General features: G+C 36.4%; 1 protein-coding gene across 5 annotated transcripts in view; it reads right to left on the bottom strand.

The window, feature by feature from the left end:
- Ercc6l2 (ERCC excision repair 6 like 2) overlaps nt 1-15,834 on the bottom strand; it is a 213,046-nt gene that overhangs the window by 134,051 nt on the left and 63,161 nt on the right. For 4 of the 5 annotated variants that reach the window (XR_011374293.1, XR_011374292.1, XM_070033710.1 and 1 more), the window contains exons 15-18: nt 15,392-15,472; nt 14,012-15,149; nt 11,480-11,634; nt 664-845 (exon numbers count right to left, since the gene is read on the bottom strand). Coding sequence is in view for 3 of the 5 variants with exons in the window: in XM_070033710.1 (XP_069889811.1) it covers nt 664-845; nt 11,480-11,634; nt 14,012-15,149; nt 15,392-15,472 (1,556 nt within the window). In the remaining 2 variants the exon portion in view is untranslated. Of the gene's footprint in view, nt 1-663; nt 846-10,686; nt 10,769-11,479; nt 11,635-14,011; nt 15,150-15,391; nt 15,473-15,834 lie in introns of those variants that run through there. The other variant, XM_070033711.1, reaches the window with a different exon arrangement.

The raw sequence follows: 15,834 nt of genomic DNA, 5'->3' as shown, positions 1-15,834 counted from the left end.
CCAGATTGTATATTTAACACTGAGCACAATGCCTCGAAATATATTAGGTACTCAGTAAATATACAATTAATGAATGAATAAATAATGCACTTAAATATTTCATTTCTTTCTGTATAAGTACTTCATTAAAAATCTACTCTGAGATTAGTCTAAAAATGTCTAAAGCACGTGGAATTTTTTTAATATATAAACTGAATTTTTCTGAAACAGACATGAGATATGGTTAAAATTCAAACTTCTATAATTTATGAAGAGGCTATACTGTGTGTATGCTGTGTGTGCAGGTGTACGTGCATGAGTGCGTGTGAGTGCGTGTGAGTGCGTGTGTGTGCGTGTGTGTGTGTGTGTGTGTGTGTGTGTGTGTGTGTGTGTGTGTGTACCAGTTCTGGAGTTTGAATTCAGGGGCCTGGGTGCTGTCCTTGAGCTTTTGTGCTCAAGGCTACCACTTTATCCAAAGCTCTTCTGGCTTTTTGGTAGCTATTTGGAGATAAGAGTCTTACGGACTTTCCTGCCTGGGCTTGATTTGAACCATGATTCTCAGATGTCAGCCTCCTGAATAACTAGGACTATATGCATGTGCCACTGTGCCCAGTGTGACTATATTCCTTTAACAATTATTTTTAAAGTTCAAAGTTGCCACAGATAACATAATGCAGAACATACCTGCGGATTCCTTTTGGTGTTTCTCCAATTATGAAGGTGGTCTGGTCTGTCCGGTGAACTTGTTTCTTCCTTTGGCTTATCGGGTATGCAAGGTAAAGGGGAAATGAAGTGCTTCCTTCATTTGGTTGAGGGTCTTTCGTTGTATGTGCTGCTCTATCTGTACTTACTTCTTCTTCATATGTCTGATAAAAAGAGAAGGAAGCAAAAACTTAGTCTGAAAAAAAGTTTTGGGTCAAAAAGACAAAGCATGTCTTACATTCTCCCCCCAATAGCCTCTGTGATGAAGTAGGTCATATTACCCAATTTGGGATTATCAACAAACTTAACCTAGATCTTACAAAGGATTAATAGGGAAATATGGTGTGGTACTTTATTTGTTAAGACTTTGGGCATACTGATATACCTGCTGATAGTTACTATCAAAATTGATGGCTATATACATGATGGCTTTAAAATGGTCTCTCTAAATTATTTATTTAGCTTCCTCACAGGGAGGGGTAGGTGAGACTTTGGCAGTAATCTTCACAAAAGTGGTATCAGAAGTGGAAATGGAAATATGAGCAGGCTAGTTGAAAGCATTTCCTTTTAATTCTCCTGTAGACCAAGGTAATGGTAGGATCCCTGGTCTTTTTTTGAAAGCCCACTGCTTGACACCAATTGGAGTCTAGATTCCTCTATCACTTTACTGTGTAATCCTTGGGATTTTAAAAAAATTTATTTGTTAAATTTTTATTGTAAAGGTGATGTACACAGGGATTATAGTTAAATAAGTCAGGTACTGAGTACATTTCTTTTGGAACAGTGTCACCCCCTCCCTCATTTTTCTCCCAGATTTTTCCCTTGTGACCCTCTCCTGGCCAAGTTGTATAGTTCTGAGTTCTTCTTCTTTTTTGTTTTTTACTTCGAGCCTCATGATCTAGGGGCAGAGGATTTGGGTATCAGGATCTAGGGAATGATCCCCAAATTATGTTAAAAACTCAGAATTCAACCAAATTTTTGTTATATGTTCCAGCAGTAGGAATAAGCATTTTGTACTTCTCATGTAGTATCAAGGCCACCAATGACTCTATGGCATATGGGGAAGAACTTTTCAAACATCATACTGCACATACAGAGACCTGGCAATGAATTAAGAGTGTGGGCGTAGATCATTTGCTATTAATAGTAGAGTGCTGCAGATCATTTGTTATTAATAATAAAGTAATGCAGTTTGTGAATACTTCCATCTTCTTCTTCTTCTTTTTTTTTTTTTTTGGTTTGTTTTTGGTGCCAGTCTCAGGGCTTGAACTCAGGGCCTGGGCACTGTCCCTGAGCTTTTGTGCTCCACCATAGAACTAGTTCTGACTTTTTAGTAGTTAATTGGAGATAAGAGTCTTCCAGACTTTTCTGCTTGGGCTGGCTTTGAACAGTGATCCTCAGATCTCAGCCTCCTAAGTAGCTAGGATTTCAGGTGTAAGCCTGAAGGGTGAAGCAATGCTTCACCTTTTTTTTTTTTTTTTTTTTAGTAAATTACAGTGGGTCCCCTACAACCACATAATTTTCATCCTCTCCTACTCTGATATGCTTTCTTGAGTTATATAGGGGAGAAGTGTTTTCACACATAGAAAGGACAAGTAGAAGTACGTGCTTCTAGAACTGAATTTAATAAATGAAATCACTTTCTTTATATGGTCTAAGACAACAGGTCTGAAGCTTTTTGATCTTAGGACACTAAAGAGCTTTGGATCAGGTGCGTTACAGCTGTTGAAAACTTAAAAGGACTTATTCACTTATTAAAAATAACAATCCCATTGCTTGTTAGCATAAACAACTTTTTTTTTTTTTGGTCGATTGTGGGGCTTGAACTCTGGGACTGGGCGCTGTCCCTCAGCTCTTCAGCCCAAGGCTAGTGCCCTACCACTTGAGCCACAGTGCCACTTCTGGCTTTTTCTGCTTATGTGGTGCTGAGGAATCCAACCCAGGGCCTTATGCAAGCAAGGCAAGCACTCTACTACTGAAGCCACCTTCCCAGCTCCCATAAACAACTTTTCTAAAACAAAAACAAAAAAAAAACTTTTTTCAAACTAGTGAGTAAAGTGGCTTTATATATCTAACTTGATGGGACATAGCTGGATTCTCCTATCTGTTTCTGCATTCAGTCTATAGTTTTGGTCAAAATAAATGAAAGAATTAGCCTTATACAGATACAAAGTTAGGGCCAGGAAGGAGGCTTAATGGTAGCTTTGAGCAAAAAAGAAGCTCAGGGACAGTAACTAGGACCTGAGTTCAAGCCTCAGAACTGGCAAAACAAAAACAAACACTGATATAAAATTAGAAATAAAAAAATTAATAGTTTTCCAGATAATTATGAGTATCCCTTCTTGATACCTTTACTAAAACTGAAAGTTCATTTTACAAAAAATAAAATCTATCGGTAAAACAACAGTTAATACTGTTAAAATTAAAGGTCACTGGTATATCTGTACCTTGAGTGAATCTTTTCCCCATGACTAACGTTCAATATCATTTATTGGTCTTTCAGAAAATATAAGTAACAAGCCAAGTGGAGTGACTCATGTCTACAATCCTAGCTACCAGAGAAGTGGCTCAAGGCGGGCACAAAGAAAAAGTTTGACACTCCTCCTACGCCAACTCAACAGAAAAATCTGGCTTGGTACCACACATAGCTGAAAGTATCTTATAGATATACAGACATTGTATTGCAAAATACAATGTCATAAGTGCTAAGACATTCACACAAAGTTAAAACAACAATAAAAAAATTTAAACTGACAATGCAAGTCAGTTCAATGGGTAGACATAGGTGAGAATGAATTTTAAGCAAAAGAATAAAAAGTGTAGAGGTGTAAAAGTAGGTTTGGAGAATAGTTCACAAGCTGAGGCTGTCTAGGAAGCTTATTCATCTTAGTATCTCTTGTGGTCTAGCACAAGGTCTAGTATATACTGAGTGACAATAGTCCTGAACAAGTGTAGGCTAGGGCCAAGTTAAGATAGGTCTTGCATGTCATGGAGAGTCACTGGTGCAAACTGGCATTACAAGTTTGATGTTTACAGCCAATAATGCGCTTGGTCAAAAGGGATCCAGTAGGTGCATGCATGAGCTTATCTTCTGGTTTTCTGTTCTCTGTATGCCCCAGTCTACTGGATGGTGCTGCCCATAGCCAGGGCAGTCTTCCCCATTCAGTTTACCAACTTACATGTCAACTGTCTCTAGAAACACCCTCACAGACATCCCCAAAGTTCATTATGCTTTACTACTTTTCCGGTCATCTCTCAATCTAGTCAAGTTGATAACCAAGAATCACTAATTTGTAAAGGGAAAAAGTAATAAATCATGCCAAATGCCTGTGGAAGAGTAGATACTATCAACAGTTGCTATATATTTATATATGTTTTATTTTGTTTTGTTCACACTAGGGTTTAAACTCAAGGCCTAGAGCTTCCTCAGTTTACTTGTTTGGCTGGCACTCTACAATGTAAATCACACCAGACTTTTGCTGGTTATTTAGTCTCTTAGACTTTTCTGCTAGGGCTTTCTTTGAACCCTGATCCTTTAGATTGCAGCCTCTGGAGTATTGAGGATTAAAGATATGAAACACTGGCACCCAGCTTACACTGTATTTCTCGAGTATTGACAGTTTAATTATCTAAACAATATATTTTGAAAGTGAAGGATATATTTAATCCACTTGGTTTTTTTTGGGGGGGGAGAGAATCTAACTGCTAAAATGAAGAAAAGTTTTCATATATTAATTATCTTGAAAAATTAAAAGATTCATTGGTCATATTGGGAGAGTAAAGTTGAAGTTTTCAAATAGAAGTTAATGGAATGAAACAAGGAAGAAAGCTCACTGTAATTGCTGAGCCCCAGGCCCAGTGCTTAGCCTGTCAGTTTAAAACATAAAATGAAATGATTGGTATCTCCAAGAATCCTCCAAATCCTGAAATACTATGATTCCCTACCCTCACTTTTGCTTTATCCTGTGATAAAATCAGAATTCATGTATATGGAGGCAGGATGATCAAAGGAACTGAAAGGAGTTTTTCCTAAGGAACCAGGGCTAATTGCTATCATCGTCATCATAATGGGAAGAAATAGAATTTAAAAATGGCTGTTAAGTACTTATCATTCTTTAAGTCACTGGGTAAAATCAATCAGAGTTCAATAAGACTTTCTATTTCTAAACTTTTATGTTACTACATAAATGGCATTACCAGAAGAAACAGTATTGTGTAAGCTATTTAAAATATTCTAATTATTCTAAAAAGAGAAATTGTTCAAAACCAACTATCTTCTATGCAGTCAGAACAATAAGCAGCTAGAAGAGTTAAATCAGTTCCTAATAAGCAAAGATTATGCTTGCCAATCTGGCCAATTGTTAATCAGTTAATGATTCCTTTCAAATACATTTTCTATCTACAGCATTTTTCATAGGAATTCTGCCACAACTAAGGCAGATCCTTCATTTATGAAATCTAGATATCTTATAAAGTCTTCATTTGTTGTTTGTTTGAGACAGGGTCTCACTATTTAGCTCAAGCCTCCTGCCTCTGCCTCCTGAGGCTGCAATTACAGATATGTGCCATTAAGCCTAACTCCTTTTTTTTTTTACATGATGGTACTGGGGCATTTCTTGCTTAGTTTGGCTTTTTTCACTTATGGCTGGAATTCTACCACTTGGGCTATGCCTCCAGTTCCATTTTTTTGCTAGTTAACTGGAGATAAGAATCTCTATAATTTGCCTAGGCTGGCTCTAAACAGAGATTCTCAGATCTTAGCCTCCTGAGTAGCTAGAGTTACAGGCATGAGCCACTGCTGCCCAGCTCAAGCTTGATTCTTACAAGGTATTCTAAAACAAACTATTATTTGTACTATTAGTAACAAAAAATAATAACAGGCAATTATTTAGACTCATAAAAAGATTTTTACTGCTCACCTCTACTAGCAAGAAATAACTATAATTGCAATAACAAAAATTTTGATTATTTTGAATAATTTCCATGTCTTTTTTGTTTTGCAAGTAATTGAATGTGTTTTATACACATCGAGTCATCAGACACCTTAGTCCATGAATCCTAGTAACTCCACTGTGAGAAGGGCTTCTCCAGGTACTCATGGCTCCTAAACAGGAGGAGAACCACTGTTTTCTCCTTCTTCTAGATAGTCGACAGATAGTCATCCCTCAAATGATATACTAGCTCCCTCGAACAAAGTATCATCTACAATTGATCCTAGTTCTAGGGAGAGGAATATGAATCCTTTTGCATGTTAATACAATGACAACAATTTATTTCCACACACACACAAAATCTTAAAATTTTTAATTTCTACTAAAAATTACCTGGAACAGTAACTTTCTGATACAAACATTATGAAGTTAATATCTGGATAGAGAGGGGAAAAATGGTAAGCCTTATAAAAAAATCCCACCCACCAAGAGTTAATTCTGTGACATGCAGAAACTATAAACCATACTTACTAGGCTACTTCATAAACCAGTCATTTGTGAACAATTACTTTAAACCATCATGCTATTCATTATCCTAAAGAACAGGGTAATGGAATGCTCTATCTCTCCAGTCTGTTCATTGTAAACAGTCCATCCCTCCTTGCTGACTCTACAAGCTGTATAAACATACTGCAATCAAATCCACTTACAGCTCACTGGAATCCTTGCTTTAAGTCATCTACAAAATGCCAATCTAACACAAATACAAGAAAGAGAAGTTCTTATTAACACATTTTTTATTTACCAGAATCTGTACAGTGCTTAAACCTGCACTAGTTATGAAAAGGCACCCCCCACCCCAACACAGCTCCTACCCCTGGCTGACAGCTCGCTTAGTTCTCTCATTTACACCACACTGCAATAACATAAAGAAGGGTTTACTATTAATCCAGGTTTTACTACAAAGCGACCCGTTATTTCTCTGTCAAACACTGGCAAGAGTGCCAAGTGTCTGTCATCCAATCCAGGGGATTAAGTCTTATTTTCTAGTCTGATACTTGTACCAATTTATAAAAATACAGATATAGTTTCTTAGAGTTGGTCACAGTCTATATTTTGGCTTAGATTCAGGAAGCAGAGGTTGACTATGACAGCTGGCAGGAAGCTGAGGGGAGAATACATCCTCCCCCTTCAGTCACCACATCTCAGTTGCCATAGAGATTAATCCTTAATTGAATGCTGTCTTTGTACATTTCTTTTCAGAAAACTTTAAGTAAACTTAAGTTGAAAACACGCAGTGGATTGAAAAAAAGGAGGCACCACGTTGCAAACAGGTATAGTTAAATTATATGACATACTTCCATACATTAAAAGAACAAATTAACTCTAATAAAGGTATTATCACTTTCTTCAGATAATTCTAAACATATCTTTTTTGTTTGAACTTCAAAGACATGCAAGTTTTTCCTCCAAACATTATCTCTTTTAAAATAAACTTTCAAAGATGGTTTGAAAATATCCAAGTATATTTGAGGCAAATTTTGTTCTTATTCTGCATATTATTTCATATAGTTTGTATTACCAAATAACAAAGGTATAATTAGAAATTGATTTGGGGGAAGATAGGTTATAGTTTATGATATCCATAAAATATTCTAAAACAGAAATTATTGAAGTATAAACTATAAGAAGCCAATGGAAATATAAAAGAGCTAGCATATTTTGGACCTTTCTTAAATAATGGGTGAATTTGGAAGGCAGGTTCATAGTTTTTGTCATTTTTGGTTACAAATAATTAATGTCAAAAATAATTGAGAACCTGTAGAAGGTTACAGAATTTTATCTACTAATGTGATATCTACTACTTTCCCTTTTCAAGTTTTCCATCTAGGATACATACTCCTTTGCAATTTAGGTAAAGGCTTAAACTCAGACTTGACTATGGTATTCCTCAGAAAGTGAAATACTGGCATATTGTGACTATTTATTCATGTGTTGGTTTCATATAAATATAGGGGATTTGTTTTGTTTTCTTAAAAAGTGAGGTAACATGTCTACATCTGGCTGTGGACAAAAACACAAGCACATGTGCACACACATACACACACACACCATTTTTTCAAGTTCTTTAATAAAACTTTGACGACAGACATGAAGTACTCAGAAGAATTCTCAGTAATCAAAAAGATTCTGGATTTGAGCCTAGATGACAGATAGTGTAATGTGGGTGGGAGGTATAGGCTTTGGGAGAATTTAGGAGTAAGAAGTTTCCAGGTATTTGCTACTCTGTGACTGACTGAATCCCTTTTATTCTTCCTTCATTTCCTTTCTCCTCCGTTTATTCTCTCTGCACCTCCCACCCCCACAACTTAAACAAAGCTTCAAAATTTTAAATCCACCCACCACACGAGAAACTGCAAAAACTCTCACAGTTCTCAATTATACTTTTGACCAAAGATGGTGGTATGTTTCAGGGATTTCCTCATTGAGTGTTGAAGGAACATTACTCTGATATAATGAAATCAGTGAATTTTTTGCCTCAGAAATTCTGTGACATGTCTTTGAAAAGCTGGAATGGAATTTTGCCTCATCAAGTATTGACTTTTAAAGAAGTCAGCCACTAAAATAAGTGTTTTTAAATGGACCATTCTTGGCCTTCTAGATTTGGTGGCATGGGATCAGATCTTCCCAGCTACAGTAGTTCATATAATCCTAATGAAGCTGAGATTGGGAAGACTGGTTTGAAACCAGCATAAGGGAAAAAGTCCTCAAGAAACAATCTCAACCAACAAAAAAGCTGGATAAAGTGCCCAAATCTCTCATTCAACTACTCAGGAAGCATAAATAGGAGGATCAAGGTCCAGGCTGGCCCAGGCAAAACTGAGAACCTATTTGAAAAAGTAAGAAAAGCAAAAAGGACTGGAGGTATGTGGCTAAAATGTTAAGTACAAATTCAAATCCCAGTACTAGGCTAGAAATGTGGCTTAGTGGTAGAATGCTTGCTTAGCATACATGCGGCCCTGGGTTTGATTCCTCATTAACACATAAACAAAAACAAAACAAAACAAAAAACCCACACAAATCCCAGTACTAAAACAAAAAATCCCTCCTTCAATAGCTTACATCCACCATTATTTAGACATTAAATAATAAATACCTTCATATTTTCTTGAAAAAGATCTAAGTTGGTATATCTGTTATGGAAAGATGAAAGGCCTCAAAGGCTATATTACCCCTGCCCTCCATAGGGAAGGGACAATAGGGATATTCTAATTTGTTTCCCAGTAAGAGATATTCCCTGCTCTGAAAATCACTGTGAAGAGAAAAGGTATTGGTGAGACTGAGTCATCTACCTCAAAAATGTTGAAGCTGAAAAAGAGTTGAGGCAAAGGGCATTTCTGTTTTTACAACTTTCTCTAAGAAGTTCCGAATAGATGGTTTATTGTTTCTACATTTGGGTGCTGTTTCTGAGGTTTATTTTGGGTGGGTGGGTGGGAGGGTTAATATAAATTCTTATTAACATCTTATTAAATTTAGGGTTTGAAAAATTATCTGGCTTTTCATATAAAAATATATTTGGAGGAACACAGTTTAAAAATAAAAATAAAAAATTGATTAAAAATAAACCTTTAGAAGATTCTGGTATGTTTTATGTCCTAAAAAAGCAAATTTCTGAAAAGCCAAATACATTTCTGCCTTTTTCAGATATCTCCTACAAGGCAGTCAAACTGTAGGAAAGTTCCTGTCTACCAGGAGAGATGACAGAGTGGCATTTTTTTTTTAATCAAATAATTACCAAGCAATATACTTGGGACATGAAAAAATGCTTATAAGTTATAATTTAGCAATAGGCTTTTATATTATATTAAAAATGCTCAAAAAGCACAGCTTTTAAAAAATCTATCATATTTCCTCAAGGGATATCATAAGACAACTGACTCTAGTAGATCCTTTAGTGATCCCCATTAGAAAACCCAGGTGACAAATTTCCTTCAAATGAAGTACTCAGAAAAGCTTTGCTCCCTATAAAAGAACTGGTAGGTGCCTGTTCTCCCCTGAAAGACAACAAGTTAACTTACTGTTTCTCAGCAGGATGTGATGGTATTTGGCATGGACCAATTCTTTGCATGTCAGATTGCTCTGCGCTCTCCATTCTTCCTCTGGTCCAGACGGTCATTAGGCATTCTAGTCTCCAGACATGAATGCCAGTTGGGCACTCATTCATTATGACCACCCAAAATCCCACATACATTTCCACATTCATTTGCTGAGAAATCACCAAATAAGTGGCTTACTTACTTTGTCCTCCAGAAAACTCCAAAAAAAAACTGTCCTGGTAATAAAGTACCCTAATGTAACATTATGTCTGTGCTCTAACTCCCTCTAAGTTAAAGTTCCAGTCTAACTTTTATTTCTTCTCATCATGGATTTTGCTATACACTTGAGTTTTACTGTTAAAATGACTAAAAACCTTTGTTGAACTAGTTGTTGCACAAATAAATGATGTCAACTTAAAAAACAAGAGGGGTTTTCCTCTGCATATTCTTAAAAGTAATACTAAGTTAAAGCAAAATATCACTTTTATATACAATATGTGTCTTAAAATCTGCCCAAGAGTAATAGTGAAACTACTTCTAATTTAGTTTCTAAGAATTAATAAAGACTAAAATGTCAGCTGGGCACGGGTGGCTCATACCCATAATCCTAGCTACTCAGGAGGCTAAGATTTGATGACTGTTGTTTAAAGTCAGCCTGGTGGAAAAATCAGTGAGACCCTTACCTCCAGTTAACTGCCAGAAAACCAAAAGTGGCGCTGTGGCTCAAAATGGTAAGTAGAATGCTAGCCTTAGGAAAAAATGTTCAGGGACAGCACCCAGGCCCTGAGTTCAAGCCCCATAACTGACAAAAAAAAAAAAAGAAAGAAAGAAAGAAAGAAAGAAAGAGTAAAATGTCAAAGGGAAAAAATTTTTTTAAAAAACTTTGAGGGAAGTGACCATATACAAATACAAATTTCATATTTACAAAATACTTTGTTTCCAGATAACAGTAAGTGAATAGAGTCCATATAAGGTGTTCACTATTTTATTTTTTTAAGGACAAAGATCCAATGCAACAATGATACTCACAAGACAATATATTGGAAATGAACTGTACAACTTGGGGGTGGGGGTGGGGGTGGAAGGAGGGTAAATGAGAGAAAAATGAGAGAGGGAGGTAACAAGTTAGACAAGAAATGTACTCACTACCTTACATATATAACTGTAACCCCTCTGTACATCACCTTGGCAATAAAGGTTTTTTTAAAAAAAAAGAACTTTGGTCTAATAAATAAATAAGTAAATATTCTTTAAGTCCGGTGCCGGTGGCTCATATCTACCTAGCTACTCAGGAAGCTGAGATTTGATGATCACAGTTTGAGGCCAGCCTAGGCAACAAAGTCCATGAGACTCTTCTCTAATTAACCATAGAAAAAGCTGGAAGTGGCATTGTAGCTCAAAGCGGTAGAGTGCTAGCCTTGAGCAAAAGGAGTCCAAGGACAGTACCCAGGCCATGAGCAGAGGTAGGTAGGTAGTTTTGCTTTTGATTCAACTGCCAGATCCCCTCAGATTCTTTTGCATTTTGAAGCCATAGGTGTATTTTTTTTAAAATGGGAACTATTAAGAAATTAAGTATTACTAGTTATTTTGTCCCTGAGACATCTTCTGTAATTACCTTTCCCCAAATGGTGTTTTGGCTTTTTTACTCTTACTTGTAAGTTACAATTTTAGTAACTACTTGTAAAGATGTACTTAAAAAAAATTCATGTGAACGAGATAAAAATTAAATTATGATACTGAGAAAACAGTATTATTCTATATTTTTCTTACCTTAGAACTGCAAACAGCTATGTTAGCAGGAAGCTGGGAAAATTGCTTCAGCTCAAATACATCACGGGCTGCCCATCGGCTCATACAATTTTCAGCCTTGCTCGATCCAATCACATTCTGGTTTGAGTGAATGTAAGCCACTTCCTGAACACCATCTAGGAAGTAATTGATAATAGGTGATTTATCTCCATGAAGCAACTTAGTGTGTGTCACTATACCCAAATATGCTTACCTTATTCTTAATCCTCAGTAAAAATACTTAATTTTAGGGGGAGAGGGTAGTACTGGGGTTTGAATTTAGGGCCTTACACTCTCCAGGCTGATGCTAGAACATGAATCATGCCAACCCTGCCTTTTGATTATTTTGGAAATGGTGTCCTGTGAACTTTTATCTCAGCCTCCTGAGTAGGTAAGATTATAGAACCCTGGCACTTGCCTATTTTATGTTAACACCAAAGTATATCTTTAAAAAAAAACCCAATAACATTGAAAGGAAAGTTCAAATATGTTAGTCTAGGATAACTTGGAAATGACTTTCCTATTAATCAATATGAGAAACTTTGAGATTAGGTAACAGCCTTTAAATTTAAACCTGAAATTTGGGGGAAAAGGGTTTGGTCACAAGAAAGTCATGCTCAAGAGTACTCTCTGAATTTGTCCTCTGTTAACTTCAAAGTTGAGGAAATGCTCTTAGCCTTATTTTCCTATAAATTTGTACCTGATCACAGCAATGGGATGGAAACATGGGGCTTAAGATAAGGAAAGTTTTCTTTTGGTTGGATTTGCTTAGTTTTATTGTTTGCAACTTGTCCTTTTTTTACACAGGCCCAGAGAATGTCAATATGAAGCTGGGAGCTTTTTAGGAAATGTAAAAAAAAGTACCTCATGGCTTTTATTCTGAAATTGTGATCATAAATAAGTAAACTAGAATAGAAATGAGGTGTGCTAAAGTTCTCTCAAGTAGCTCTGTCAATGGCCTGAATTATAATCTCCAACACATGTGCTGTTTTCGCTCTGAACGTCTCTCATCCTAAAGTTTCTAATCATGCAAACACAAGACATCATTTTGTATGATTAAAAGAGTAAGCAGGACATTTTTCTTAGAATTTAAAAACAGTAGGTAATATCTATAGCACATTTTGAAAACTGTCTAAAGGATTCTCTGATGGAAAATTTGCTCACATTTTTCCTTAATTTTGATGACACATTTTATATATTATTTACCACAGTATTTGTCTTACACTAACTACTGATTTTTTTTAAATTTATACAATACTCAATCCAAAAATTTCACTGTAGTATACAAATGAAAGGGCAATCTAATACTTGTTTACAATAGTACCAAAATATCTATTATAATGAGCTTTTGTGGGGTTTGTTTTCTTATACTATGCTGGGGATCAAACCCAGGGCCTTGTATACTAGGTATGCACTCTACCAGTGAGATCATTATTAAGTGTAAAGAAAGCCTGGTATATAAATAAATCAAACATAAGAATTAAGGTTCTACAAAAAGAAATCCCAGGTTTTTTTAAAAAAAAATCAGCTTCTTTCATATAATTTAACATTGGGAAAGCAAGACTAATTCTTATGATCATTAAACAGATTCTAGGCAGGGATCAGTTTTTCAATACTGATGAATTCTCACATGCAAACAGCAACTAGACAGCAAAATCAAAATATGGCCAACTTGACGACATCAACCCCTAAGGTAAAAACCTCTAAGGTAAAAACCCCAAGAGCTGCCCACTGCATGGTGCCAGGTTTTGAGTAAGGAATAAGGAAACAACTAAGAATTGGTATTTGCTGTAAAGATCATGACCATCTGAGGTCCACAGCTGAATCTGGAGACATGTTCTGCTAGCTGATGTTGAGGGAGGTCAGGGAACATGTAAAAGCACTCTAGTAACAGGCAAATGATAAAGCTTTAATGAAAGCAATGGATGAATCCTGTAAGAGACTAGATAAAATAAAATATACATTAGTACACAGTAATTATTATCTAGGGATGCACATTTGTATGATAAAACCGTAACACTATAAATAAGGAATTATTGTAGAGGTCAGAATAATTGGTATTTATGGGGCAGAAAAGCAGTGTGATTGGGATGAGACACAGAAAGAGTCTTGATATGGGTAGCCTCTTTATCCTGCCCCTCACCTCTTTCCTTATTTGTATCTCAGTGAAGCTCCTTCATATATATATATATATATATATATATATATTTTTTTTTTTTTTTCCGGTCATGGGGCCTGAACTTTGGGCCTGGGCACTGTCCCTTAGCTCTTCAGCTTAAGGCTAGGGCTCTACCACTTAAGCCACAGCACCACTTTTGGCTTTTTCTGCTTGTGTGGTGCTGAGAAATAAAACCCAGGGCCTCAGGCATGCAAGGCAAGCACTCTACCACTGAGCCACCTTCCCAGCCAGCTCCTTCATTTTTAGAACTGTTTTACAAGCTAATTTAACAGTATCTTCAAAACTATTTGACTGACCAGAGTAGTTAAAATTTTTCAGAGTATGTTTGTAGTTACCTAAAATTTTATCCATGGATTCACACTCGTGCTCTTGAGTGACAAAACCCTCATTTGAAAATGTCACTGATTTTCTTGGTATGAAAGTACTGTTTTTCTTATGGGTAGACTGTTTTGAAGAGAAAGTGATTCTGTCTTTTATAGTTTTTTCTCTATGGCTCTGTTTGGTGAGACAGAAGTGGCTGGCAGATAACTCATCTTCTGAGGATGAAAAGGCCTCAATAAGCTGAGAGTTACAATCCTCATTTGGTACATGCAGTTGGTTTGTTTTCTTCATTGTTTTAGAAAAGTAGTCAAGTTCCCTTTTCTTTTCCTTCAATGAACTAGTAGTTTTCTTCTTTCCTACTCTTGAATTGGAAGAAATTTCAATGTCATCAGATTCATCACTTATATCACCAGTGTTTTTCCTTTCTATGATAGATCTCAGGGTCATGTTCTTGGCATTTAAGTGTTTTGAACTTGATCCTCTGTCACCCTTCTTTTTACCATGATGACTACTTCTGATTTTTACAGGGTATTCTGCTTCAGAATCTTCAGACCCACCCAGGAATGGCTTAAATCTTATTCGATTTTTAGGGAATCTCTGAGTTTTATATTGTGTGGGAAAAATAACATCACTGTCCTCTGATTCTGTGCCATTCTGTAAAACGCAATTATGTCCAACTATAGTTTGAAATTTTTTCTCATCATCAGACTCAGAAGAAATGTTCTGTTCCAAAATCCTGCTTTCCTTAGAAGTACAATTTTCCTGTGGATTTAGGATGGTATCTACGTTCTGGTGTTTTGAAGCAGAAACAAAATCCTGAGTTTTCTGACAATCAGCATCGTTGGCACCTGCTGATGGCAGTGTGGGCTGTTCATCAGAACTTCCACCACCAGAGGTGTGATTCTCATCACTGTCCTCAGGAGCTTCACATCTGGCCTCAAATAGTTTTGAGAAACCACACTGGAATAAGGTGAGCTGTCCCAAAGAGCCGGAAGCTTTACTTGAATCAGATGCTTTGTGTTTAGCAGTCCTCATTGTTGAGGTTTTCACAGTTTCCTCATCACTGAAATCACTGCAGAGATCACACACTTCTGCCAGTGCATCTGTAGGTGGTTCTGGTCCTCTGGATTCTTGACAGTCAGACTCTCTGGGCTATATAAGGAACAATGACAAAAATATTAGAGCATGTGAGGATGATGGCATGGAAGGCACTGGAAGGCAATGGGCAGAAAATTCAGACACAAGCATATCTATCACTTGATGTTTTCTAAAAGTACATTTAATAAACAAATATAAAGGATTTATTATTACACTTTGGTACAGTCTTTTTATGAATTCAACTCTCTAAAATAAATGAAAGTTTAAATGAGGGTACAGACTCATACAGTACTTACTGTTTCTACTTTGTGTGCTGGAGGTCCCTCTTTCAACCATGTTGTGGCTGTTATGATCCCCGCTTCTACTTGGCCTTCTCTCTAGAATGCCCATAAGAGAGAAAGCAAACAATATGTTAAAAACAAGTATATATGTTTAAATGTACAGTAACAATAGAAAATTGACATGCTAAATTTTGGAGCTAAGAAAGTGCTGCTTGATTTAACTTTTCTTTGGAGGGTAGCAATACTAGGATGTGAACTCAAGACATTGCTAAGCAAGTGTTCTACCACTTAAGCCACACCCTCAGCCCATTTTACTTTTTGAATATGGTCTAGCATTTTGCTTAGGCTGGGCTGGACTGTGATCCTCCTATTTATATCATATAGTAGATGGGAAGGTAGAATATAACACTATACCCAGCATTTTATTGGTTGAAATGAGGTCTTGTGACCTTTTTTCT

Source organism: Dipodomys merriami, unplaced genomic scaffold (genome assembly GCF_024711535.1).
Source record: "Dipodomys merriami isolate MVZ:Mamm:240054 unplaced genomic scaffold, mDipMer1.0.p SCAF_22, whole genome shotgun sequence".
Taxonomy (NCBI): domain Eukaryota; kingdom Metazoa; phylum Chordata; class Mammalia; order Rodentia; family Heteromyidae; genus Dipodomys; species Dipodomys merriami.
The sequence above is the reverse complement of the archived record's forward strand: the minus strand, read 5'-3'. Positions and strand labels throughout refer to the sequence as shown.